The 26,918-nt window shown below is 46.6% G+C and overlaps 3 protein-coding genes across 3 annotated transcripts; 1 reads left to right on the top strand and 2 right to left on the bottom strand.

Annotated features, from left to right (window-relative positions):
- Positions 1–499: 499 nt before the first annotated feature.
- On the bottom strand, positions 500–6,078 carry LOC307208529 (uncharacterized protein). Its single transcript, XM_079963190.1, has 4 exons — positions 5,695–6,078; positions 3,114–3,850; positions 2,597–2,687; positions 500–1,497 (listed from the first exon to the last, which is right to left on the bottom strand). The coding sequence occupies exons 1-4, from the start codon at positions 5,762–5,764 to the stop codon at positions 617–619; spliced, it is 1,779 nt and encodes a 592-aa protein (XP_079819316.1). The 5' UTR covers positions 5,765–6,078; the 3' UTR covers positions 500–616.
- A 4,692-nt stretch (positions 6,079–10,770) lies between these two features.
- Positions 10,771–14,772, bottom strand: LOC307208791 (uncharacterized protein). Its single transcript, XM_079963758.1, has 2 exons — positions 13,323–14,772; positions 10,771–11,915 (listed from the first exon to the last, which is right to left on the bottom strand). Exons 1-2 carry the CDS (start codon positions 13,887–13,889, stop codon positions 11,214–11,216), a joined length of 1,269 nt encoding a protein of 422 aa, XP_079819884.1. The 5' UTR covers positions 13,890–14,772; the 3' UTR covers positions 10,771–11,213.
- Positions 14,773–15,695: 923 nt separating this feature from the next.
- Positions 15,696–22,845, top strand: LOC307208196 (uncharacterized protein). The gene is made up of 4 exons (XM_079962722.1): positions 15,696–15,898; positions 16,637–17,876; positions 18,303–18,435; positions 19,519–22,845. Exons 2-4 carry the CDS (start codon positions 17,079–17,081, stop codon positions 20,637–20,639), a joined length of 2,052 nt encoding a protein of 683 aa, XP_079818848.1. The 5' UTR covers positions 15,696–15,898; positions 16,637–17,078; the 3' UTR covers positions 20,640–22,845.
- The last annotated feature ends 4,073 nt before the right edge of the window (positions 22,846–26,918 follow it).

Below are 26,918 nucleotides of genomic sequence, written 5' to 3'. Positions count from 1 at the left end.
AGGTACCATTGTATATGAGTTTTTGATCTGCTAATGTCTGATCTTGGAATATTGTTGTATTGCCTCTTTTGCACAAGTTTCTTTCAATATTTTTCTTTATATCTTTTGTCTCTTTATCTTACATGTGCACATATTCAATTGTTTTCTTCCTCTGTTGAATTGCTGGAATACTCTGCTAGTCGTGTTCTACAAAAAGTATCTATTTAGGGCAGTGGTGTCCAAATTTTTTTCAAAGAGGGCCAGATTTGATGAAGTGAAGGGCCGTGAGTGCCGACCAAAGGGCCAACCAAAGTTTACTCCAGGAAATAAACTGCCACAGGGGCCGGATTCAACTGACAGGCGGGCCGGATTAGGCCCCTGAAACGGACTGTAGTTGCTCTGCACTTTGTGTGGGAAGCACTGGAAATAAATAAACGAAACCTGGGTCTGATCTAGCAAGATGATTCTTACCTTCTTACAGAAGACATCTTTTCCCCCAACAAGAAAAACAACAACCCTGTACAACCTACAGTTAATATTTATTCATCCAATTCTCCTGTGGCCATCTAGAACACTCAACAATATTATCTTTAATGCATAGTTAAAGGAAATGAAAGATTCTTAAAAAGACACGGCTTCAGCTTGGCTTCCTTTCCACGTGCAGCTTCTGATGTCGAAGAAGGCCGCTGCGCCGCGTAAAACATTTCTGGCACTCGGAGCATTCGTAGGGCTTCACCCCCGTGTGGGTTCTCTCGTGCTGAATGAGGTACGACCTGCGGCTGAAGGTCTGCCCACAGTCCGAGCACTCGTAGGGCTTCTCCCCTGTGTGGATTCTCTCGTGTTCTGTAAGGACCGAGCTGTAGCTGAAGCTCTTCCCACACTCCGAGCAGGTATACGGTTTCTCTCCTGTGTGCATGCGCTGGTGTATGAGGAGGTGGGATTGCCTGCTGAAGGTCCTCCCGCACTCCGAACATACGTGTTGGTTCGCTCTTGTCTGGATTTCCCGGGGCTGAGGAGCATCGTAAGGCTGAGGGAACCTTTTCCCAAAGTCCGACCAGATGGAGGGTTTCCCTCCCATGCGTTTCCTCTCAGGAATATTGAGGTGCAGCCTCAACTTGAGGCTCTTGCCCCATTCCGAGGATTTGTATGCCTTTTCTGCCGTCGGCAGTCTCTGCTTCCTGAGGAGATCAGAGCTCGGGAACAAGTTCTTCCCGCCATCCACACCCGCCTTCTTTCTTTTACGCCGGAGCAGTCCGTCCTGGAAGGCCCTCTTGTGTGAGCCTGTGTGAGCACCCTCATGGAGAAAGGATAGCTCTGCTGTCTTCCATGGATGGTTTTCTATGTGATTTTCTTGAACCTGCAAACCTCTGGGCATCAGTTCCATTTCAGGATCCAGAGAACTTTTCTCTTTGGTGTTTTCCCATGATCCTGTGGGGACATCTCCTTTCTTGGGTCCTTCTGGCAGAAGAGTCTCTTCATCCTTGGGCTCCTCTTTCACCTTCACTTGCCAGTCAACAGCTGGAAGAAAACAAGACACCTGTTAAATCGGTCACACGAAGGACACAAAGTGGAGTAAGAACTGCATCATAATTAACAGGACAAGTTGAGCCCTGGTTTAAACAAGAACATAGATGTCAACAAAAATCACAAACAATCCTATATATTTCATCAGGGGTGTTAGATAATTCCATCTAAAATGGAAAAGGGAGTGGAAGTTCCTGTAATCTGGATATTTATCCGAGGCCAGGGACAAAAATTGTGCAGACAAATCTGAGTGGTATTCACTATGATCAGTGCTATTTTTCTAGAAAAAGAGGTGCTGGAACTCATCATTAGTGTCTCCTTGTTCTCTTATAACAGGGAAGCTGTTCAGGGAAGCTTTTAATATGTAAGGCTGTACTGTTTTTAACACTTGATTGGGAGCCACCCAGAGTGGCTGGGGAAACTCAGCCAGATGAGCGGGGTATAAATAATAAATGATGATGCTGATGCTGATGATGGCAATGGCATCCAACTGAGGAGGTGTCAGAACTGAGTTCCAACTGAAAAAAGCCCTAACTATAATACATATAGGGAGGTAAATATGGAAGAAAGCCTTCTTGCAAATATTTAGATCCCAAAACATTTAGGGCAGGCTTCCTCAGTCTCGGCCCTTCAGATGTTTTGAGACTACAGTTCCCACCATCCCTGACCACTGGTCCTGCTAGCTAGGGATCATGGGAATTGTAGGCCAAAAAAACATCTAGAGGGCCTAAGTTGAGGAAGCCTGATTTGGGACTTTAAATGCCGAAGTTGACACCTTGAAGTGGGCCTGGAAAATAACTGGCAAGCAGTGTAGCTGTTTTAAGACCTTGTTAGGAAGAAAAGTGTTTAAAAACAGAATTCCACATCAACAACTCTGAAGTGGTATAGCCTTTCTACTGCCTCATTCAGATCCAACCGAGAAAAACAATTTTTTTTAAGGGGGAGGCGGGAATCTTGACCTCATAGCCTATGTCGGTTTCCAAATCGGGAGTGTGGAGTTTAGGTGCACTCTGAACTTCACATAGGAACTTCACAGAGGAATGTGGAGCCCCTGCTACACTGCAAGCACCTCGGACGCTTAGTAAATACTTGCCTGGGACAATGGTCTCTCCATCGCCTTCTTCTACAGCCTCCATGGAAAGCTTCAACGTGACAGTCTCTGACAGATGCTGCCCACATAGTGTCTGAAATGAAGGCCAGTGAATAATATATTTTCATTTTTTTTATTTACTTATTTCATATGCTGCTTGATTTTGTCTCTCTCTTTAAGCAAAAAAACCTCAAAGCAGTTTACCAAAAACAAAAGGGAACAATAACATTATTAGTAAAAACAATTAAAAAGTTCAACAAATGAAAAACCAGCAGTAAACTTGAAACACATACGCTTTCCTAGATAACTGGGAAGGCTTGTCTAAACAAAAATGTTTCTAGCAGGTGCAGAAAATTATAAAACGAAGGTGTCTGCTGGATAGCCATAGTTCCAATGTGTAGGTGCCACCACACTAAAAGACTGATTTTTACACACACATAAATGCAGATTGTATCATTTTTTTTGTTAAGGGCTAATTTTTGAGAAAGTTGTGACCCTCAGGATGAAACAGTTTGCTCACCTGCTCTTTGTGGTTCTCAGACCACTTCAACCTCAGGAGGAAATCCTCTGCAAGAGCCACCGCCTGCTTGCCGGTCACTGGCCCGCGTTCCTTGACCCAGCTCCGCATTTCCTCCGGGAGAATCATCAGGAACTGCTCCAGGACCACCATCTCCAGGATCTGCTCCTTGGTGTGTCTCTCCGGCTCCAGCCACTGACAGCAAAGTTCCTGGAGATGTCCAAGGGCCTCTTGGGGCCCCTCAGCCTCCCAATAGGAGAACCGCCGGAAACGCAAGCGCTGGGCCTCCAAGCCAGCTGGAATGCCCCCCTCTGCTGGGTGCCCAGAAAGATCCTGGCTCCGGTCAACCTCATGGGATTCTCCATTAACACCTGGCAACGTTTGGACCCTCCACTCTTCATGAGTCCACCATTTGGTGTCTGCAAATCCCTTTATGGAATATTTAAAATCCTTAGGGAACTTCCCCAAGTGAGGCTGTGGTGGCAGAGGATTTTCCCATCCTGGCCAAGCGGCAGCCACATCCTTTGGGAACCTACCCCGCAGAGCTTCCCAGCACTGTTGCAGCCCTCCATCTGGCTCCTGCTTAATTCTGTGTGCAGCTGCTTCCCCAGAAAGCTCTCCATTGGGCTCCACCTGGATGATGTGAATGTCCCTCTGCAGGGACTCCCCTGGTCCGAACTCTGCTGGATCCTCCTTTTCTGTTTTTATTCTAGGCATGCTTCCTTGCTTTGCACACGAAACTGGAAAACATCCAGCGCAATGTCAGTAACTGTGCAATTTACGTATTAAAAAACAAACGCAAACCAGGTCTATCTCGATTTGAGATTCTAATTTCCCCAATTTTAAATTCATTTCTCCACATGATTTGTTCTTCAGTTTCTGCAAATTCCTCTTTATATGCATATCCCCACCACCACAATTTCCCCAACATTTTTGCAAAGCAATCACAAAAAATATGCATTACTCTGCACAGTTTACCCCAGTACATGCAATTTTGTACACATTATCTGGCTGGAGAACAGCACTGAAAACTTAGGATAAATGTGATTTTTTAGGGGGATGGGGATGTTTTTCAGTTCTTTCTTTCGCTAATTAAGTAGGTTCCCATTTAAATGTGAACAGAACTGATTCCCCACCCCACCCCTAGATCTGAGAAATCTGTGGCCTTCAGATGCTGCTGGACTACAACTCCCATCATCCCTGGCTTATAAATACTTCAAATAAACATTTTTTATATATAGCTAGCTACAAGGGCAGGGACGCAGGTGGCGCTGTGGGTTAAAGCCTCAGCGCCTAGGACTTGCCGATCAAAAGGTCGGCGGTTCGAATCCCTGCGGCGGGGTGCGCTCCCGCTGCTCGGTCCCAGCGCCTGCCAACCTAGCAGTTCGAAAGCACCTCCGGGTGCAAGTAGATAAATAGGGACCGCTTACCAGCGGGAAGGTAAACGGCGTTTCCGTGTGCGGCTCTGGCTCGCCAGAGCAGCGATGTCACGCTGGCCACGTGACCCGGAAGTGTCTCCGGACAGCGCTGGCCCCTGGCCTCTTAAGTGAGATGGGCGCACAACCCCAGAGTCTGTCAATACTGGCCCGTACGGGCAGGGGTACCTTTACCTTTACCTTTAGCTACAAGGGCAAAACTGTTTGGGGGTATAAAATCATTGGTTTATTCCAAATGACCCATAGGAATATTCTGCGTTTCCAAATAACCAGGAAACACACTGGCTTCTTTCTTCCAAATGGTCATTTGAATACAAATAGGCAGAGAAACACGTGAGACGAAAAGAAGATCAGTTGCTTTCACTGTTCGGTCTTTAGGGACCATCACCAAATGGACAATATACACCCCTTGCTGTTATAAGATAGATAAACACACTATCCTTCTGAGCAGCTGCTGGAGATTTGCAGGATTGATTTGCTTTAAAAATGACACCAGTTATTAGTACAGTGGACACTCGGGTTGCGAACATGATCCGTGCGGGATGCACGTTCGCAACCCGCAGTGTACGCAACCCGCGTCTGCACATCTGTGCATGCGCGGGTTGTGATTCGGCACTTCTGTGCATGTGCAAAGCGCGATTTAGCACTTCTGCGCATGCACGGCCACCGAAACCCGGAAGTAACCAGAGGTACGACTGTATTTGCAGAGTTTTTTAGGAACATCAGAAAAGCCCTCTTGGGTCTGGTCCTCTGGTCCAGCATCTCTTGCAGTGGTGAACTGGATCCCCCAATGCAGAACCTACAAGCAGGATCCGAGCACAACAGTGCTGTCCCCACTTCTGATTCCCCATAAAGTGGTATTCAGAGACCCATTGCTTCAGACGCTGGACATAATTTTCAATGGAACAGAATCCAAAAATGATTCCTAAGCAGGGATGCAATTGATGCAAGCCATGGCACAGTGCTATCAGCAGCTCAGGTCTAGCACTCAAAGGCTGCGGTCAAAAAGGCACAGGCGAGAGGCTGTAAGTTGCCAACCCCAGCGCAGACTCTCGGTTTCCCTGCTTGCAACACTGCTGCTTCCCTCTCTCCAGCTATTTCTGGTTCTCCTGCTCTTCCTCTGGATCCGGGCCTTGCCTGAAACTCACCCTCTCCTGGGGGTCTTTGCATCACAGCTGCTGCTGCTGCTGCTGTTTTGGGGGCTTCCCAGATCTTCATATGGCGGGGTGTGTGTGTGTGCGTGCACCCCAAAAGCCAGTCTCCCAAGCAAGGAGGAGAAGGGACACAAAGCAGCTGCCTTCTTCACATCTGCCCTTCTCAAATTCATGAGCCTCTCTGCCAAGGAGAACTCGGTTCATTTAACCCTTTCCTTGTATTTCATTTTGTTATTGGTTTTTGGAAAAGGCAACTTGCCTGTTATATATAAAAGTGGACAGATTAAAAGAAGGAGGACATCAGGGAAGCCTGCTGGATCAGGCCAACGGTCCATCTAGGCCAGCATCCTGTTCTCAGAAGGTCTGTCCAGAACATTGGCGTAGCCCAGGGATGGCAGGGAGGGTCAGCTGCCCCCCAAATCAGTAAAACCAATAAAAATACATAGCAAACTGAGGTTCTGCCCCCTAACAAAAGGCCTGGCTACACTCATGATCCAGATCTCTGTCGACCCCCCCCCCAAAGCAGGATCGCAGCACAAGAGCCTTCTCCTCTCCTATGGTTCTTAATAACCGATATTCAGTAACATTTACTGCCTCAGACTGTGCATAGCCATCATGACTAGTAGCCAGTCTTGCCCTCTGTGAATTTGTCTAATCCTCTTTTCAAGCCATCCCAGTTGGTGGTTGTCATGGCCTCCTGTGGCAGGGAGTTCCACAGGTGCTGCTTGAAGTATTTTCTTCCCTGGATAACCTTCAAGTTCTAGTATTGGGAGGGAGGGAAGAAAACTTTTCTCTATCCACTTTCTGCTTGCCAGATTCATGCAGGCAGGTTTCTCACATACATAGGAATCTGCTATATTATTCCAAGTCTGTCCATTGGTCCATCTAACTTAGTATTGTCTACACTGACTGGCAGCAGCTCCTCAAGTTTTGGGATCTCCATCAGTCCTTGCTGGAGGTGTGGGGGCTGAACCTGGGATGTTCTACATGCAAAGCTACTGAGCTGCAGACCATCTCCACTTGGTCCCAAGTTGTTTAGGGCTCCATATACACAAATAACATAACCTTTAACCTGGCTTAGTCACAAGCTGGCAGCCCGTGCAGTTATTTCAGATCAGGCATTGTATGTGCCTGCCAGAACATCCCCCTTTGCCGCCTAACTGCCGCTTTTGAAGAAGACTAAGGGGCAGCCCCACACAGAACTCATTAGTCAAGTAAGCTACCGTATTTGGAGGTGGCCCCTATAGATGTGTTGCGACCTGCAGAATTCCATCTTGTGGCAACGTGGAAACAGGCCTTCTTCAAGACTGGCACCTGGTCTTTGCAATGATCTCCCCTCTGCAATGCAGGTGCAAAGGCAATACAGCCAGACCCACTTTGAGCTTGTTTCCTCCCTTCTCCCTCCCAGTTCTTCTTCCTCATGTGCCGTGACTTTTCAGATGGCAAGTACTGATTTTTGCAAGCTGCTCTTGAAGAGCCTTTGTGTTGCCAAAATAAATGCTGTAAACAAATAATACAACAGGCAGAACACCAGCACACTTGACATAAATAAAACACATTAAAAAAACAACAGGCACGACTTCCCGTATATTCCTTATTTCAATTTCATATTAGTTATTGCCAGTACACACTTTTATCATCATTTAACTTTTTCTTAATATATCTTAACTCTTATATCTAACTTGCAGCTATTACTGAAGTTCCTCGAATGCTGCAACAGAGTTTAAATTACTATATTTATATTTCAAATATTCTTTGGAGAGCCAGTGTGGTGTAGTGGTTAAGAGCGGTAGTCTCGTAATCTGGGGAACTGGGTTCGCTTCCCCGCTCCTCCACATGCAGCTGCTGGGTGACCTTGGGCCAGTCACACTTCTCTGAAGTCTCTGAGCCCCACTCACCTCACAGAGTGTTTGTTGTGGGGGAGGAAGGGAAAGGAGAATGTTAGCCGCTTTGAGACTCCTTAAAGGGAGTGAAAGGCGGGATATCAAATCCAAACTCTTCTTCCAAACCCTTCTTTGAAAACCTCCCATTTTGACAAATTCCTGTTTTGATTTATTCTTTATTTTTTCTGATAGTCTGTCTAATTTGGCATTGTCTGTCAGCTTTTGGATCCATTTATGTATAGAGGGAATTTCAATACTCTTCCATTTTGCTGCAATAAGAACTCTTGCTGCTGCTGTGGCGTATAAAAATATACCCTTCATTTTTTGCGGAATATCCAAATCTGTAACTCCCAGGAGATAGGCCTCTGTTTTTTTTTATTAAAAGAGATCTTTAGCATTTTTTGCAGTTCTGAGTGAATACTCCCCCCAGAATACCTGTATTTTCTTACATAACCACTACATGTGGTAGAAAGTTCCTGAATTATCTCCGTATCTCCAGCAATTACTTGGCACATTTTTGTACATTTTCAAAAGTTTCCAGGGTGTTAATCAGTGTTGTATTGTTTGTGAAGAAAAAAACAACAGGTACTACACCCCCCCCCCGAAATAACAGGCAACTCCCTCCCAAACCAAGCAAGCTCCCCCTGCCAACCCTGTGTATTACTGATTATTTTTTAAAGCAAAATACAAAAGCGCAGAGGGGCAGGAGGCTTTGGTAGGAACCAGGTGTGTGTGAGGACTCCATGTTAGGGCTCTAACTATTACACCGCACTGGGTTCAAGTTGCATCCACTGCAATGCAATACAGGCAAGCTGTGTCTCCTGCTGAGACACAAACACCCTGTCTTGAAGGCTGGGGACCTGGTGCCCTCAAGGTTGCAGGACCTCACTTCCCAACATCCATGTCCATTGGGCTGGCTGAGGCTGATGGGAAATGCAGACCAACCACAGCTAGAAGGCAACACAGCAGCTTCTCTGTTCCTCACATGGCAGGAGCAGATGCCCCTGAGGTTTCAGTGCCCTGAAGAATCTTGGGGTCTGTAGTTTGCTAAGGGTGCTGGGAATTATAGCTCTGTGATGGGTAATCTACAGCTACTAGGATTTTCTGGAGGGAGGAGGGAGAACCATGTTCGTAAAATGTGCTTTAAATATACGGTGTGGAAGCAACCTTAAGATTTTTCTGTATTTTCTACAGATTTTGCATTTTCAGGTAACCAGCTTACTATTATTTCCACGAGTCCATAGCCTGAGATATGGAAGTAAATAAAAGAAAATAAAAACACAAAAAATCATACGCTTTATAGGAGAGACAGCAAGAAAACGAGGTGGGTAAAGTGTTTCTGATGTTTTATTACAGGGGAGCTACACCACCATCACGGCATGATTTTTGACTGGTCGACACAGTTCTCTGCCCAAAGCTTTGGTTGTGTGGAGCTCCTTTCCTTCTGCACAGCTTTCCCTCCTGCTTTGCCCTCAGATAACCATCTATTCAAAGTGGTTAGCATTACAGCACGCTAATAAATTTCTATATTTGGGAATGCTGAGCCCCACCTTTTCTCTGGAGCTGACCAAGTAATCAGAGCCCTGGCTCCAGCTGGGAGGGTGAGAAATGGAAGTGAGCTGCTCCACATCTTGTATTCACTCCTGGGGGAAATCCTTAGGAGAAACTTAGGTTGCGATCCCATGTAGGGAACACTGGGACTTCTGAGTAAACCTGCAGAGAATCATGTAGGAGACAGAGAAACCAGTAGGAGAACACTTCAATCTCCCAGGACATTCTATACAAGATCTCAAAGTAGCTGTTTTACTACAAAGGAATTTCAGAAATAGACTGGAAAGAGAAGCTGCTGAATTACAACTTATCACCAAACTTAAAACCATGGAGAAACCTGGTCTGAACAAAGACATTGGATTCTTATCTCATTATACATGACAAAGCCATTTTTCACCTTTTCACCCCTTGCTTTTTCCTGTAAGACCTATTGCAGTCGTTAAGAGTCGTCAACAGGCTCATCACAGCTATCTGCCAATCACCCATTCCCACCACCCTTCTGAGTAATACCCCTCCCCACCTTCTCACTATATAGAAGGGTCTGGAAACTTCTGTTTCAGTGTATCTGAAGAAGTGTGCATGCACACGAAAGCTCATACCAAGAACTGACTTAGTTGGTCTTTAAGGTGCTACTGGAAGGAATTTTTTTTGTTTCAATATATTTGTGTTTGTGTGTGTTTTATGATGGTAGAAAAATTTGAAATTTTGTAATGTTGTTAAGATTGCTTCAGGCTTCTATGTATATTTTAAGTACAGTGGTGCCCCACAAGACGAACGCCTCGCAAGACGGAAAACCCGCTAGACGAAAGGGTTTTCCGTTTTGGAGGCGCTTCGCAAAACGAATTTCCCTATGGGCTTGCTTCGCAAGACGAAAATGTCTTGCGAGTTCCTGCGGGGTTTTTTCCCTCCCCCCCCTTTCCCTAAGCCCTAAGCCGCTTATCAGCTGATCCGCTAAAAGCCGCTAAACCGCTAATAGCGCTAATCCGCTAAGCTGTCAATGGGCTTGCTTCGCAAGACGAAAAAACCGCTATACGAAGAGCCTCACGGAACGAATTAATTTGTCTTGCGAGGCACCACTGTATGTACCTTTTTGTGGGGGAGTGGTATGTACACATTCTATTACCTCAGGGTGTGTTCTCCCTTGGTAACATAACCTAGGTATGAGGAACATCTGAGCAAATCCAGTTCTCAGATTTAGCAACCTCCTTTCTGCCCCATCTCCAAATTCAGGAACTACATGTTCAGCAGCAAAAGCAGGGCTGCCAACCCCATCTGCCTCCCACTGTCCAATCAGGTGTGGGGAACCTTTGGCTTTCCAGGTGTTGTTGAACTACAACTCCCATCAGCCCCGGCAAGTGTGGCCAGTGGCCAAGGACAATGGCAACTGTAGTTCAGCAACATCTGGAGGGCAAAAGGTTCCCCACACCTGCTCAAACACCACCTCACCCAGGGTGTTGCTAGGTGGGCTTGCTGGTAAAGTGGGGGGAAGCAGGAAATGGTCCCTTAGAAAAGTGGAGGTGGTAGGGAAAGGGATTAAGCACCCCTGCTTTTTAACCGCTACTTCTCCCGTACAAAGAGCCCTCTCCCCACTGCTTCATTACACACTGGCAGATAATGGAGCTGGGAATCCTTAAAAAAAATGTTCTTACTGTTTATTTTAAAAAATTCTTACAAACTGCCATTCCCCAAAGTTTCACAGCAGGGAACGACCATAAAAATGACTGCAATAAAAACAGAAACAGGGCAAGAGTAGCGACTTGCATAAAATTCATAGCTTTGCCAACTGAGACACAAAAAGTGAATTCGCAAAACTGTTTGTTGTGGTGACCACAGACATGGAGTTCCACTTCACCATATATATAGGCTGTGTTATCAGGTAATTTTACCTCAGGACCTGATCAGAAACATCACACGGTGTAGGGGCAAAAGTCACCCCACAACAAGGTTTCGGAAGACGGTTTAGTGGAGCTTTCTGTGGTAGATCCCTAGCTTCTCGGAGCAAAGATTGCTTTGAACTGAACTGAAGTGTGCATTTCGAAACTTTTGTGTTTTTCTTTCATCCAAGGGCTCCATGAGGAGTTAGGAATTGCTCATGAAGTAGCTTGCCAGAGCTTCCCTCACCAAGCTCCCATCCCGTGCATCCTCTGGGGAGGTTGGGAGCCTCAAGTGTCCTTCAGGGGCCTGGTCCCACACGCCATCTTGGGCCCAAGGCCCATCCACCAAAGCATGTCCCCGATTCTCACAAATATTGTGGAGCACGACGGACCCCACCACCACGGGGATAATGTTCTCTTCGGCCACCTCCAAGCGGGTGGCCAGGCACCTCCACCGTCCCTTCAGTCGCCCAAAGGCCTCTTCGGCCACCTTCTTGCAGTCACTTAGGCGGGAGTTGAAATGTTCTTGGCGGGGGCTGAGGTTACCAGTGAAGGGCTTCATGAGCCACTTCTTCAAGGGATAGGATGCGTCGCCCAAGATGAGTGGGGGGATCTCCACGTTGCCAATGGTCATTGAATGAGTCCCAGGTACAAACGACCCTTGGTCCATCGCCTCACACAGGGCTAGGTTTCGGAAAAAGGAGGCATCCTTATCTTTACCGCACCAGCTGAGTTCGATGTCAATGAAACGGCCCTTGTGGTCCACCGTGCCTTGCATTGACATAGGGAAGAACCCCTTTTGGCTGATGTTGGTCCCCTTTCGGACAGTGCAGATGATGGGGATGTGGGTCCTGTCCATGACCCCCACACAGCTGGGAAACCCCATTTCCTCAAATCCTGCCATGACCTTTCAAAACAAAAAGATAGAAGAATTAGAAAGCCGATCGACCCATCATCATCACCATCATCATCATCATCATCATCCAGGCCAGCCTTCCTGAAACAGGTGCTAGCCAGGTGTTTTGTACTACAGCTCCCATCAGCCCCGGTCAGAACTTGGAATGATGGGACTTGGAGTCTTAAACATCTAGTGGGCATCAGGTTGCTTTGGGAGTCGTCTGAATGAAAACTGGCATAGAAATATAATCAATCAATCAGTCCCAGAAAAGGAATACGTAGTAGATAAAATGTACCCTCTTTCCTCTTACATTTTCAGCACAGATTTGAGCTGGTTCTAAACAGCTCAGTGGTGGTCCTGTGGGGTGGTAAAAGCTTTCTAGGAAATGATATATAATGAGTTAAAGAAAATGTTTAACAAAAGTTTTGTTAGAAAACCAGAGGCTTTTCTCTTATGTATGATAGGTGAGGAACTACCAAAATAAAATAAAAGACTATTTATGTATGCAACGACGGCAGCAAGAATGCGTCTAGCCCAGAGATGGAAAGAAAGAAGTACCGACCAGAGAAGAGTGTGGACCAAGCCGATGGAATATGCAGAAATGGCAAGACTGGCGGGAAAGATCAGAAACCAGGAAGACCAAGTATTCTTAAAAGATTGGAGTAACTTTTTAATATACTTGAAAGACAACTGTAGACAGTTGAAATCATTGGCAGGAATACAATGACAGTTGTAAAGTGAAATGAACTTTGGTTACTGTGATTATATAATAGATAGATAATGGTAAAAGATGCAGGAAAAAAAGAAAAAGAAACAAATCTTTAGAATGGAACCCATGGAAGGAGGGAAGGAGGTTGGAAGATTCGAAAGAACCTTCGAATCTTTTTGTTTTGGAATGGTTATCGTTGTTGTGTATAACTTTATGTAAAACTAATAAAAATCTTTATAAAACAGAAAAGAAAAGGAATAGTAGAGAGAGAGAGAGAGAGAGAAAGAAATGTCAACCCAACAATAAATAGACAAATAGAACAAGAAGAACCTATGTTTAAAGAAGACTGGAAAGCGTTTATTGAATAGATGGGAAATAATTGTGTGCAGCTAAAAAGGCTGGCAGCATTAAGATATATTCAACAGTAAATAAGTTTTGATAGGTGCAATAATGGAATACTGAATGGTATAGTTTTTGTAAAACATGCAGGGGTTTATGATATCTAAAGTGAACCATGGAAAGAGAAGAAAGGAAGTCATTGAATATCTTAAGGGTGTAACATGAGTATTTTAAATTGTAAAACAGAAAATTTAATAATTCACACACACACAATAAACAAACAAACAAAGTAGTAGTAGTAGTAGTAGTAGTAGTAACAAAGGGAGGGGGAAATTCAAGTACAGAAATAAAAATAAAACTACCATCACCTCTTTGGGGTCCTCGAGGGCCACCACCTTCCTGAAGAGCAGCTTCTCGATGGCCAGGCACACCTCGATGAAGACCTCCCCGACGGTGGAGCGCCCCACCCCGAAGTGCGCGGCCACGGAGCGGTAGCACTCGGTGGTGGCCAGCTTCCAGAGGGCGATGCCCACGCGCTTCTCCACGCTCAGCGGCGCCCGCATGGTGGTGGTCTGGCGCTGCAGCTCCGGCCGCAGCTCCTGGCACAGCGCCAGGAAGGTGTCCTTGGTCATGCGGAAGCCCTGCAGCCACTGGCTGGGCTGCCACGTCTCCAGCACCACGCGCTCCCACCAGTCCTGGCTGACCTGGCGCGACCAGAAGCGGTGCGGCCCGGCGTGGAGCTCCTCGGCCACCAGGCGCGCCTCGCTGTCCGGACACGCGTCGGGCAGCAGCTGGTGCAGCAGCGAGACGTGGTTGGCCATCACGCGGCGCATCGTCCGCCGGGCGCGGGCAGCCACGCCGCCCCGCTGCAGGTGCAGCCGCACCAGGTTGTGCGTGGCCAGGATCACCAGCACGATGGCCTCCAGGTTCTCCATTCGCACGAGAATGGGATGGGGATGACAGAATCGAGGGCAGCTGCGCTGGGTAGCTCGGTCAGTAGAGCAGGAAGCGCTTGATCTCAGGGTTGTGGGTTCAAGTCCCACAGTGGGCAATGCATTGTCAGGGGTTGGACTGGATGACCCTAGGGGGTCCCTTTCAAAATTGCAATTCAATGATTCCCCTTCCAGTTTTTTGCGGCGACTTGCACAAGCTACTCCAAAACGGCTCAAAATGGCCCAAAGCGCTTCAAAGCCAGCAGGGGCGGGCAGAAAGCCTGCAGAAATGTTGATATAAGAAGAAGAAGAAGCGGATTGTTTTGCACCCTGCCGGAATGGCTGAAAGCGGCCTACGAGTAGATTTAAAAACACGACTAAAAAAAGAGAGAGAGAACTAGGAAGAAGAAGAAAAGGGTCGTAAAATGCCGCGGCGAAGTCAATGCATGCCGAATTCTGGAATTTTTGGCATTTTGCAATTCGCAAAGTCAAACTTCCAAGGCGGAAACGCAGCAATGGAAAGGCCGGAGGTTTGGGCTGCAGCGCGACGTCAGCCCTCGCAGCAGATCGTGGAAACCAACGTTGCAAACTGATTTTCCTTCAAGGGAAGAAAAGAATAAAAATAAAGCGGGGTGCAATCCAAGCATGTCTTTAAAATCAGAAGATCGCGAGGCTGCAGCGAAGCTCGTCCTCTTCGCTCCCCCCTTCCCGGGAGCCTCCCTCCCGCTTCTCTCTCTGGGCGCGCTTCCCCTTCTTCTCCCCCGGTTGCCAATGTCTAGCGCTAATGGGTATCGAGAGCCTAAAGGGTTAAAGCGACAGAGCTCTCCCCTCCGACTAGACGGTGCCTACGATTCAACGGGAAAGCGCGTCTCCATGGCAGGTGCCTGTGCGCATTGGGATGCCATTCGCCTAGGTTCCACTAGGGGGCGCCTTCTATGGGCTGTGAAGGCGGATATCCCAGAAAGTGGGAGAGGAATCACATCAACCCCAGGAGGGATTGAAGATGGTGGAAGAGCCCCCACCTCAAAGTATTGGCTTATTTTATTGAGTTTAGATCCCACCACCCTTCCATTTTAGGGATACACAAACACAGACACGCGTACGTAAAGGTTAAAACCACCGAGTTCCTTTCCGATTCCTGGAGAGACCACGATACAGAGTCGCGGGAATGTAGTTTAAAACACCAAGGGCTACAGTTTTCATGTTGTTCAAATGGCAATTCCGATTGCATAGGAACCCGTGCGAAGAGCGTGTCTCTGTGGCGCTTTGGCTTTGAAATCATCTCGCTCCCTAAACACACGCAAAATAAAATCAAGTTTCTAGCAATTGTGGAACCTGAGATACGAGGCAAAATGTACGGGCACTGTTCTCATTTTGTGGGATGGGAAATTGGCCGGCTTCCCCTTTTCAGTACTGCCTCCACCCTCCAAAATCCCTGCAGATGCCCCTTGAGCACTCACTGCTTCTTCACCCGAAGCTGTTTCCAGACTGCGAATATTTTGCAGTGTGTGGAGGGGGAAATTCAATTACACACCTGCAAATTCAGGGTGCACAATTAAATTTGGATTTGGCGCTGTTCAGCAACAATCCTACTCACCCCCCGGCAGATATTTTTACAATAAGGAAATTGAGTGCAAAACATACTGGGATGTGTGGGGATAACGCGTTGACCCGACGGCGAATGACAGGCAGAAATTCAACCCTTTTTAGCCACCTTCAAATTGAGGGCTCTGCTTGGGAACCTGAAATGGAGGTTGGGTGGAACTCTTGGGTTTTCCCCAGTGCATTTTTTTGCAGTGAATAGATTACAGTATCTGAGAATTCACTTCCTGCCCAAACACCCACATCACTCACCCCCCCACTTGACACCCCCCCCCCGCTTCACCTCTGGTGGCAAACTGCCTTTTGAATTACTTCTCTTTTTAAAGCTTGGAGGAAGATACAGGGGAGCTGCAAAGAGCAGATTTCTTCAGCCAGGAGGATAAGTGCAGCTGTCAAGTCTGCAGGGAAAGGTGAATTTAAAGGGGGAAATTGTGGTTAAGAAGGAGGGAGGCACTGGCAGCAAGATCAGGGAGGGAATAAAACTGCAGGAGGGGCCAGGTGGACCGAAGCAGGGCTGAGGAAACCCAATATTGTCTACTCTCCAGCGGGTCTCCAGAGGTTCAGACAGCAGCTTTCCCTGCCCTGTCTGGACACTCCCGGGATTGAACCTGGGATTGCATGAAAAGCAGATGCTCTACCATTGAGCTACAGCCTGCTTCTTAGAAACGTTGGTCCATCTACCTTTGTGTTGTCCACACTGACTGGCAGCAGCTCTCCAGGCCCTCAGGCAGCCCTACCTGGGGATGTCAGAGGTTGTACTTGGGACCTTATGCATGTAAGCTGAGCCCCACACCACCGAGCTGAAGAACACAGGGCTCTGCCTTTTACAGAGTCAGAAAATTACCCCTTCTATCACAGTATTGTCCACACTGACTGGCAGCAGCTCTCCAGGGTTTCGGACAAGAGACATCTCCCAGCAGTACCTGGGGACGGAACCTGGGACCTTCTGCATATACCACTGAGCTGCCCTGCACTTCCCAGTTTATCCTCTCTTTAAAATCTTAAAACAAATAATAAAGCAAACATACCCAAAGGAGTGATTGCGGAAAAGTTGAGAGGTGACACAGTTATATACTCTGGGAGGTTGCTATAGAGCAGAGGTGGATTAGCTTGAGGCTTATGTGACCTACTTTGTTTCCCCCCACTAGATTCCCCAAGACCCACTCACTGGAGCCAAGTGTGAAAAAGAATTCTGAGCCTATCCATCACCACACTCGCTGCTGGCAATTCCTCGGAATTTGCAGTTCTAGAGACCAGGAATGTCTGGACTGTGGCTGCATTAAAATTGATTGTTCTGAGTGAGGTGGAAAGCTCATTTCTGAACATTATAATTAACAATTAGTTGCTGTTCTCAGAAGGGTGACTGCAAGGCAACTTGCAAAAAGGATATTCTCTTGTGCATCTATTTCTCTCTCCCTCCCACCTCCCTCAAAATTCCTTTTAGCAGAAATACCAGTCTGCAACACCATCGGTCTTCTATGCTTTCTTGGAGGACTCATTTACAGAGAGATTCATGGACCTTGAGGAGTGACTTTAGATGAAGAAAGCTCTTCAGAGGCTGGATGATCTTCGTGACATTTGAACAGTTCAATGGAGACCTTGAGAGTGGAGGTGAACATGTCTGTGGATGAAGGGGCAGCAAAGGCCCCAGGATTGGAGAAGGGAGAGCAAAACACTCCTACCATCAAATTGTGGACAGATCTGGGGGAAACAAAAGCCCCACAGCTTGTATGCATCAAGGGGATTGGAGAATCACAAGCTACGGTCTATCCACGGCAGGTGAAACATGAACCAGAAGAGGAGCTTCAGGAACGCTGGGAAGCCCAGTGGCAGGAGTTCCTTAAGACGTTGCAGGCCCCTCACTCAGGATGGGGGAATCATCAGGTATCAGAGGGGCCCTCCCCATGGGAGGATGCTAAGGCCTTCCTGGCCTCCTTTGAGCAAGTAGCCTCAGCCTGTCGGTGGCCTCGGGACAAGTGGGTGACCCTGCTCTTGCCGGCCCTCAGCGGAGAGGCCCAGCAGGCCTTCAACAGCCTCAGTGCCCAGGACAGGGGAGACTACGGGAAGGTGAAGGCGGCCATCTTGCAAGGGGAGTCCACTTTGAGGGAGAAGCAGCGCCAGCACTTCAGGCAGTTCTGCTACCAGGAGGTGGAGGGGCCCAGAGGCGTTTACGGCCGGCTGAGGGAACTTTGCCGCCAGTGGCTGAGAGCGGAGAGACACACCAAGGAGGAGATCTTGGAGCTGCTGATCCTGGAGCAGTTCCTGACCATCCTGCCCCAGGATATGGAGAGCTGGGTGAGGGAAAAGGGCCCAGAGACCTGTGCCCAGGCGGTGGTTCTGGCAGAGGATTTCCTGCTACAGCAGAACACGGTGAAACAGGAAGGAGAGGTGAGGGGAGTTCGATGAGAGTCATACTGCTGGTCCTGGAATGTGGATTCAGGAGAGAGCTGATGCTTTAACATTTGTATTTTTTGACAGTCAACAATTCTGTGGTCCCCTGTTGTCTGTAGTGTGTCACTGTCCCAGAAAAGACAGCCATCCTCTCTGATTTTAATGGCTTAGCAAGAGAGGGCAGGAGATAGATTATTGTGACAAGAGATAAGAGCAGCACTAGCTTCTTCTGCTTTGTGCCACAGTGTCCCACCTAGGAGAGGAATGCATCCCAGGCCAGCCCACCTGGCTGTGCCCCTGCAGGTGTCTCCATGTCTCCTGCCTGGGCTCCAGAAATCAAGAGCTGAGGAGGAGATGGGAAGTACTAGCATGTCTGGGAGCATCTTCCCCTATCCTGAATGGTTTTTCTCATTGCTCTTTCAGGGGCTGTGGCCCTTGGGTGTGGGACTGGCTGTGAATCACTCCGAGGCAGGCTTGGCTCCACCACTGGAGGCCTGGGAAAGGCAGCCTTTCAAGGAGCTCAAGCAGGAGCAAGATAAAGAGGCAAGATTCTTTGGTAAGGATTCATTGCAACCTGATTGCTGGGGGTGAAGACTCATTCCTATTTCTGTAGCAGAATCCCTGTCTCCAGCATTCTAGAGCTACCAGATGAGCATAAAAGGGGAGCTTTTTAATGAGTGACCAGAATTTGATGCCTTTGTTAATCTGGGCCATGACTCAGTGGCAGGATTTCTGCTTTACATCAGAAGTTCTCAGGTTCAGTTCCCAGCATCGCTACGTACCACAAGCTAGCTATGCAAGTGTTTGGATTTTGTTCATATTAAGGTCTTCTTTTCTGAAATAAAAATTGCTTCAATCTAGATTATACAGTCATACCTTCAGGCTGTGCGTTTTCAGGTTGCACACCCCGCCGAACCCGGAAGTACCGGAACGGGTTACTTCTGGGTTTTGGCGCTCACACATGCGCAGAAGTGCTAAATCGCGCTTTGCGCATGCACAGAAGCACTGAATTGCGACGCATGCGTGCGCAGACGCGGCGCTATGGGCTGCAAACGCTGCGGGTTGCGAACGTGCCTCCCGCATGGAACACATTCGCAACCCGAGCGTCCACTGTAGAACCGTTTGTAATAATAGTCTATACATCCTTCCCTTCTTAGTATGTTTTGTTATTGACTCAGTAAATCACATACTTCTTTACTGGCAATTGTGACAACTTACAATTTTTAAATCAATTTTTATTCCATTTATTCCCCTGTAACCTGTTGTTGTGATTATTACTTCAATTTATATACTCCCCATTATCAAAAGACCCTAGGGCGGTGTACAGCATTAAGAACACATTTTACAGAGCACCAATAATAAAAGCATTATAAAAATGCAATAAAAAGCATAACAACAGACAGCATAATACTAAAATAAACATAATAGCAGTCCCCCCTCCCCCGGTTTAACAGGCCACAGATTATTTAAAGGCCAGATGCCTGGGTAAAGATGAATGGTTTTTCCTGGTGCCTAGAGACAAATAATGATGTTGCCAGGTGAGCCTTTCTGGAGAGAGCATTCCACAGTCAGGGAGTCATTATTAAAATGCAATAAACAATTACTTATACAAGACATGTGACTCTGCTTATTCCTGCAGGTGACGGGCAGGTATATGAGAACCAACTTGATAATCTTCAGCAGGGTGATTCTGAGGAACCAGCAGATGCATCACTGCAAGGAGATGACATCTTCCGTTATTGCAAAGAGGGAAAAAGCCTTGGGAGTCAGGAGGGGCTGGAGAGCAAGTGGAGAACCAAACCTGAGAAGTGCTCAGATGAAGCCGTTCCTGTCCATGAAGGTAACTTAGATCAGGAGGAAACTGGAGCCCACCCCAAAATCCACCGCTGTCATTGTGGAAAAAGTTTCCGTTGGAGCTCGAATTTCAGGGTCCATGAGAGAATCCACACTGGAGAGAAGCCATATAAATGTGCCGAATGTGGGATGAGTTTCCGTAAATCTGCACAGCTCAAGGCCCACAAGGGAATCCACACTGGGGAGGTGCCCTTCCGGTGTTCCATGTGCCAGAAGAGTTTTACAAGTGGCTCAAACCTCGTTGCCCACGAGAGGATTCACACTGGAGAGAAACCGTACAGGTGTACGCACTGCGGGAAAAGTTTCCGCCAGAAAGGCACCCTCACGACACACGAGAAAATCCACATCGGAGAGAAACCTTTCAAATGCTCGATCTGCGGGAAGAATTTCCGTCAGAAGGGCACGTTGACGACGCACGAAAAGATCCACCTGGGACAGAAGCCATATAAGTGCTCTGAGTGTGGGAAGAACTTCCGGACCTCTGCGGACCTGAGGGTCCATGAAAGGATTCACACTGGAGTGAAACCATATCAGTGTGCCGTGTGCCAAAAAAGTTTCACCGACGGCTCAAACCTCATTACCCACGAGCGAATCCACACGGGAGTGAAACCATATCGGTGTGGGCGCTGTGGAAAGAGCTTCTGTCAGAAGTCAGGCCTTATGACACACGAACGAGTTCACACCGGGGTCCTCCCTTACAAGCGCCCGGCTTGTCGGAAGGGTTTGGCCGGTGGCGCAAGTGGAAGTTCGTGTCAGGAAACGAATCCCGGAGACAAATTGCATATGAGTGCTGATTGTGGGGAGGGCTTCAGTGACATAGGGCATGTGAGAAGAGAAGAGCCAAATATCAGAGAACAGCCGTATGGGCTATTGGAAAAGAGTGCGGGTGGAGCATCGTCCTTCTGACACTAGAGAGAATCCAGAACGCAGGGAAGCCATTTGTGTCGACAGGGATGGGGAACCTGTGGCCCTGCAGATACTGCTGAACTACAAATCCCATCATCCATGCTAACTGGGTGTGGTGGGAGTTGGAGTCCTGCAACATCCAAAGGACCACAGGTCCCTCACTACTATGTTAAGGCTTTGTTAAAGGGTTAGGTCAGCCTTCCCAACCCAGCACTCTGTAGATTAAACTCCATTCAGCCCCAGCAACCATGGGCAAGAGTTGGGGATGATGGGAGTTGTGATCCAAGAACTTATAGAGGGCACCAGGCTGTGGAGGCCTGGCCAGTAAGGCAGGGTTGGGAAAGTGTTCATTTAGATGGTGCTAGACTACAGACTTCCCTCTGCCCCAGCCAATAGTCAGAGGTGGCCTGGAGAGCCTTCCTGCCACAAGTATTTGGAGCTCGGCTATGAGATAAGTTGCATCAGTGCTCTGACTTTGGAAGAAGCTCCCAATGGACAGCTGATGCCGAGGAAGCCTGAAGATGAGTATCTGATCTTCATAAAACTCAATGTGAATCCCCAAAGATTTGGAGCCCTTAAACCCACACAGAGTGGGTCTGCTTTAGTCAGACTACAGAATTTGCTGAATGTTTACACATAAAGAGAGGAACTTTTATATTAAAGAAAGTGACTAAAGTTCAGTGAGAGGCTTGCATGCTAGTGATAGGACAACGTACGATACTTTTGGTAGGACTGGGAAGAAGTGTTGACTGTAACTAACATTTATTATTGTCTTAATAGGGAATTGTGTGCAAAGAATTTCCGTCTGCCTGTCTTGGCTTGGGGCGGGGGGCGGAGATCCCTTCCACTAGGAGCCTGTGCAAGTGGTAGGAGCCTGAGAGCACTTACATCCACCCAGTCACAGACTAGACCTGAATTGGGAACGGTACCCATGGAGCCTGGCCAGTTAAGGCAAATGGGGCCCACTAGTCTCAGTTTGCCCTCAACCAGCTGTCACCAACCCACCTTCCTTATTACAGCCGGCCCAGTGGATAGCTCTGGCTGTCAGCTCCCTCCTCCTTAGTTTCAGTGTTGTGAATATAGAACTCAGCAAGGAGGAGGACAAAGCAAAGCTAGAATTAATTGGCTGGGCCAGTCATTGTCTCTGGTGCCACCTAGTGTTGGGCTCCCTGCTTCCTGCCCCACCAGTCCCAATGAATGCCAGCCACTACCAACCAGTATTTATAAACTTTTTTCATAACCTATTAGGATTTAGGGGTGAGCACCATAGCTGTCAACTTTTCCCTTTTCTTGCGAGCAATCCTATTCTGAATAAGGGAATTTCCCTTTTAAAAAGGGAACAGTTGACAGCTATGGTGAGCACTGAGGTGGCAAATTTCGCTTATAAAACCAAATTGTTTAGGGTGATTAAAAACAGAAAGGGACTGTGAAGAGCTTGAAAATTATTGATCCAAACTGGGATCAATTTACACTGATGGAATCTGAGCTGTCTGTGACTGGCAAGGAATGGGACCTTGAGGTCGTGGTGGAAAGGGCAACGAAAATGCCAACCTAGAGTGGGGAAAAAGGCAAATTCTATGCTAGGAATCATTAGGAAAGGAATTGAAAATAAAACTGCCAATGTTGTTATACAAATCTATGATTGAAAAGGTTCAGGAAAGCGAAATCAAAGTGATCAAGGGCGTGGAGGATAGGTTATGATGTTTGGGTCTTTTTCGTTTAGAAAAAATGGCCCTGGTAGGAGCGCAATAGAGGTATATAAAATTATGCACATTGTGGATAGAGAGAAGTTATCTCCCTCTCTCATAATATGAGAACTCGTAGTCATCCAAAGAAGCTGAATGTTGGAAGATTCAGGAGTGGCAAAAGGGTTAAGTTCTCTACCAACTTGGACTGCTTTAAAAGGTGGGTTGAATTCATGGAGGATAAGCCTGTCAGTGGCTTAACCAGTCATGATGGCTGTTTGGTACCTCTATAGAATCTGAGGCAGTACATGTCAGTGAATATCTGTTGCCAAGGGAACAAGAGTGAGAGGCGCCTGATTGGCCACTGTGGGAAATACAGTGGTATCTCGGGTTACATATGCTTCAGGTTACATATGCTTCAGGTTACACACTCCACTAAGCCAGAAATAGTGCTTCAGGTTAAGAACTTTGCTTCAAGATAAGAACAGAAATCGGGCTCCGGCGGCGCGGCGGCAGCAGGAGGCCCCATTAGCTAAAGTGGTGCTTCAAGTTAAGAACAGGTTAAGTACGGACCTCTGGAACGAATTAAGTATTTAACCCGAGGTACCACTGTAGAATGTTGGGCTATATTGAGCTAGCAAAGGCTCTTCTTATGTTCTTAACCCATTCAACCCTTATCCAGCCCTGAATTTCTGGCAACAATGGTGCATTCCGTATGCTGTAAATGGAAATGATGTGTGTTATTTCCTTGTGTTTAAAACTTTAAAAAATAAATATGGCCCATTCTCAAGCTGAATTTTCTTTTCTAGAAAATTTACTGAAGCGCTCTTCTTGCCTCTGATTTTTAAGGACAACCTGACAGAGGCAAACAAAGTGTCCCTCAGGGCTAGTTCTTACGGGGCAAACCTGTGTCAGTTTGTTTATTTTTGAGATTTCTATACTACCCTTCATCAAAAGACCATTGGATAGTGTTTTGGGTTTACACCCGCACACCACACATTCCTAAAATTATTTGTAAATCATATGAAATTACAATAAGAGCTATAAAAACATCAATAAATACAGGTTGGTGAAAATTGCAATGCTTTGTCTCAATAACACTGCTTCTAGGAGATGTCTAAAAGAAGACAAAATGATTCCTGCTGAACCTCTACTTAGCAAGGAATTCCACAGGGCATGGCCTGCCACACTGAAGGCTCAGTAGAGGCATCCATCCATCTTGGGAGACGATGAAGGAGTGCTCCTTTGAGGGTGAGGTCAAGCTGTTGGAAGGTTGCAGCTCCTGTTGTGGCTCTAGAGATGATATGGGAGAGACATGTTTTGTTGCAGCTGGGGAAGATGAAGACATCCAGTTGTGCTGTTGCAGATGCACCCATAGTGTTTCTTTGCACCCCTCCCAGCGATCATTTCTCCTCTGATCACTACTATGGATACACCACTTGACTGCCTGTCTCCAGGCACTGCAGTCTTCTGCAAGCGTTTCCCACAGCGGGGCAAAAGGGAGCATATATGCCATATATATGACAACCATTGTCAGAAACGCAGAAATATAAGCTAGGTGCCAAAAGGCTCCTTAAACCAAGGTTACAGTCGCCAGAACAGAATGTCTGGTTGCCATTTTTTCAAATGATGGACCGACACTAGTTGATTCTCAGATAAACATCTGACTAGTTCAGATGACAACCTTGAGCTAGGTTAAGAACATTGAGAATTTAAAGAAGAAAAGTCACTTGATCCAGGGACAGTCCACATATATATTGGCCCATTCTGACCTCTTTTTCTTAACAGTGACACTGACCATTCATAACATGAGAATATTCTTCACAACTGTGGGCAGGGCAGTGGGGTGGGGTAAATGAAGACAAGCTACAACAATTAACTATAATATTGTTTACTGCTCCTGTGCAGGCTGCACAGGGAGAAAAAATGAAAATCATTCTTATTGTTCAGATAGAATATATCTGATAGAATTCTACAGGATGTGGTATTAGTGTGTGAAAACAGCGAAGATCCAATGATCTCTAGATGATGCAGATGTCAGGCAAATAGCCAGGTGCGAAATGTGCCTGTTGCCTGGCTAAATTCTTATCAACACACACACACATATTCATATTCAACTGAGAAAACACACACACACACACACACACACACACACACACACACAGAGAGAGAGTTTCATGAGTTTGTGTGTGAGTAGGCAGAGATCCAAAGGAAATGAAATACTGTACAGAAAAGTGCACAGGTTGTTAGGCCATTCACAGCAGCAATCCAAAACCAAAAACAAACCAGTTGTTCCAAGTTCACATAGCTAAGATGCAGCTGCAACATGTGCTTTTTGAAACAACCGATAGGGATGGGGGAGGCTTCCAAAAAACAAGATACATTCAGCCCAGCCCCTCCACCCAGAAAGCAGCTGAAGGGTTAAATCCACAGAATTCCACTCGGATTCCTAGCAAGGCCTGGAAACCTGAGAAATCTGATGCACTGAAAACCCCAAAGGGCTGCAGTTTTTATGGTTCTCCAGCAACATTTCTGACTCACAGTTGCAGTTGGTAGAAAAGCAGGAGGAAATTACCTGAGAATTAAGGTGTTCTTTTCTATAAAGGACTAATAGAGCAGACAGTTTGAAATGAGCACAGCCTCATGCAGAGGAAAGAAAAAAGTACAACACAGACTTGGCAAGGCTCATTCTACCCTCCAGACTTCTCTTATTTCTGGCATATTTGGAGCGATGAGTTATGCAAGAAACTCCTGTAGGGAAAAGCTCTGTCAGATTTGACCTTTTCTGCTCGTTCTTCCCATGCTCAACAGGAATCCGGGGGGGGGGGGTTAAAATAATTTGGTGTGTGCATAAGAAAAATCAGCAGGACATAGGTCACCATAGTCCAGCACCCTGTTCTTACAGTGGCCAGATAGATGTTGCACTGGGATTAAGGAATGTTAGAAGGAGGCTGGAATGAAGTAATATGGCTTTAGCAGAAATATAAAGGATTAAGTAAAAATAGATTGTTAATGGATGAAAGGAGGAAAGGTAAAGTTACATTATATTAAGATAAATTATAGGATAAAAATTGGGAAAGTTGGAAAGGATTTGCTGAAATAGCTAATCGAACTAGAATACAAAAAAAGGGAGGCGTGAGGCGGTCAAGGAAACAAGTAAATGAAAGATAAGTTATGGGAAAGTTCGTTGTGTTTTTTAATTGTTTCTATTTCTCTGTTTTTCTGGTTTTTATAATTTTTTCTTTTTTTTCTATTCTCCTTTTTCTTTATTGTGATGTGTTGTTAAGTTTTTGTTTAACTTGGAATTATCTCTTTTTCCTTTTGTAACATTTAAAACTTTAATAAATATTATTATTTTTTTTAAAAAAAGATAGATGTTGCACTGGGAAGCCTGAATGTGAGCCCAACAACCAAACTCTCCCTCCCTGTGATTTCCAGCAACTGATATTCAGAGGCAGAACAGAGCCCTCCCAAGCTAGTAGCCATTGCAATAGTGGCTGGTGCTCCCTGGGGAAGAAGGCAGGGAGCCAAAACAGCAGCCAAAGCCACTGAAAGGCAGAGGCAACTAGTTCTAGTTTTGTCCCTGGCCCTCTGGTAAGTTGCACAAGTGCAACACGGACACTGAGACTGAACGGCAGGACCGACGGCATGACTGGATATGAATTAAGAAGGCAGGCAGGTGAGGACTGGCAGACCGAGACCATTATCCCCAATGGATTTTATTTATTTATATTTACTGCATTGATGATATCCCAGCTTTTTCTCCAAGGAGCTCAAGGAGAGGGGGCACCACACGGTTCTCCCCCTCCTCATTTTATTCCCACAACAACCCTGTGAGGTACGATCGGCTGAGAGAAGGCTGTGGCTGGCCAAAGGTCTCTCAGTCAGCTTCATGGTTCAGTGGGGATTTGAACCCAGGTCTCCGAAGGTCCTAGTTTGACGCTCTAACCACTACGCGAACACTGGCTCTCTGATATCGCTATTTCATATTTCAAAAAGATAGTGAGGTGGTTTGCAACAAAGACACACAAAACCATACAGTGAAAACCATGAAAAAATGAAAGCAATAATCAATTACAGTGGTACCTCTGGTTAAGTACTTAATTCATTCTGGAGGTCCGTTCTTAACCTGAAACTGTTCTTAACCTGAGGTACCACTTTAGCTAATGGGGCCTCCTGCTGCTGGAGCACGATTTCTGTTCTCATCCTGAAGCAAAGTTCTTAACCCGAGGTAATATTTCTGGGTTAGCAGAGTCTGTAACCTGAAGCGTATGTAACCTGAAGCACCTGTAACTCGAGGTACCACTGTAATCATTGTGGAAAGATGCATTCTTATTTCCCTGCACAGGCCTGGCGGAGTAGAAAAATTTTCAGCAACGCATTTAAAAGCTGAAACTTTCGAATTTGTCTCAGCGTTCTGTGATTTTATATGCTTTAGTGGAGATCCCTGCATTGCGGGGGGTTGGACTAGATGACCCCGAGGAAACCCCTTCCAACTCCATGTTTCTATTGAGGCATCTAATCATAGCCTGCATTTTTATTAAGGCTTGATCAGGGCCTGTATTTTAAAATGAGCTTGAAGATTTTCAAATGT

This window comes from Podarcis cretensis, assembly GCF_951804945.1.
Source record: "Podarcis cretensis genome assembly, chromosome: 2".
Classification (NCBI taxonomy): domain Eukaryota; kingdom Metazoa; phylum Chordata; class Lepidosauria; order Squamata; family Lacertidae; genus Podarcis; species Podarcis cretensis.
Note: the sequence above shows the minus strand (reverse complement) of the source record. Positions and strands in the feature narration are given on the sequence as shown.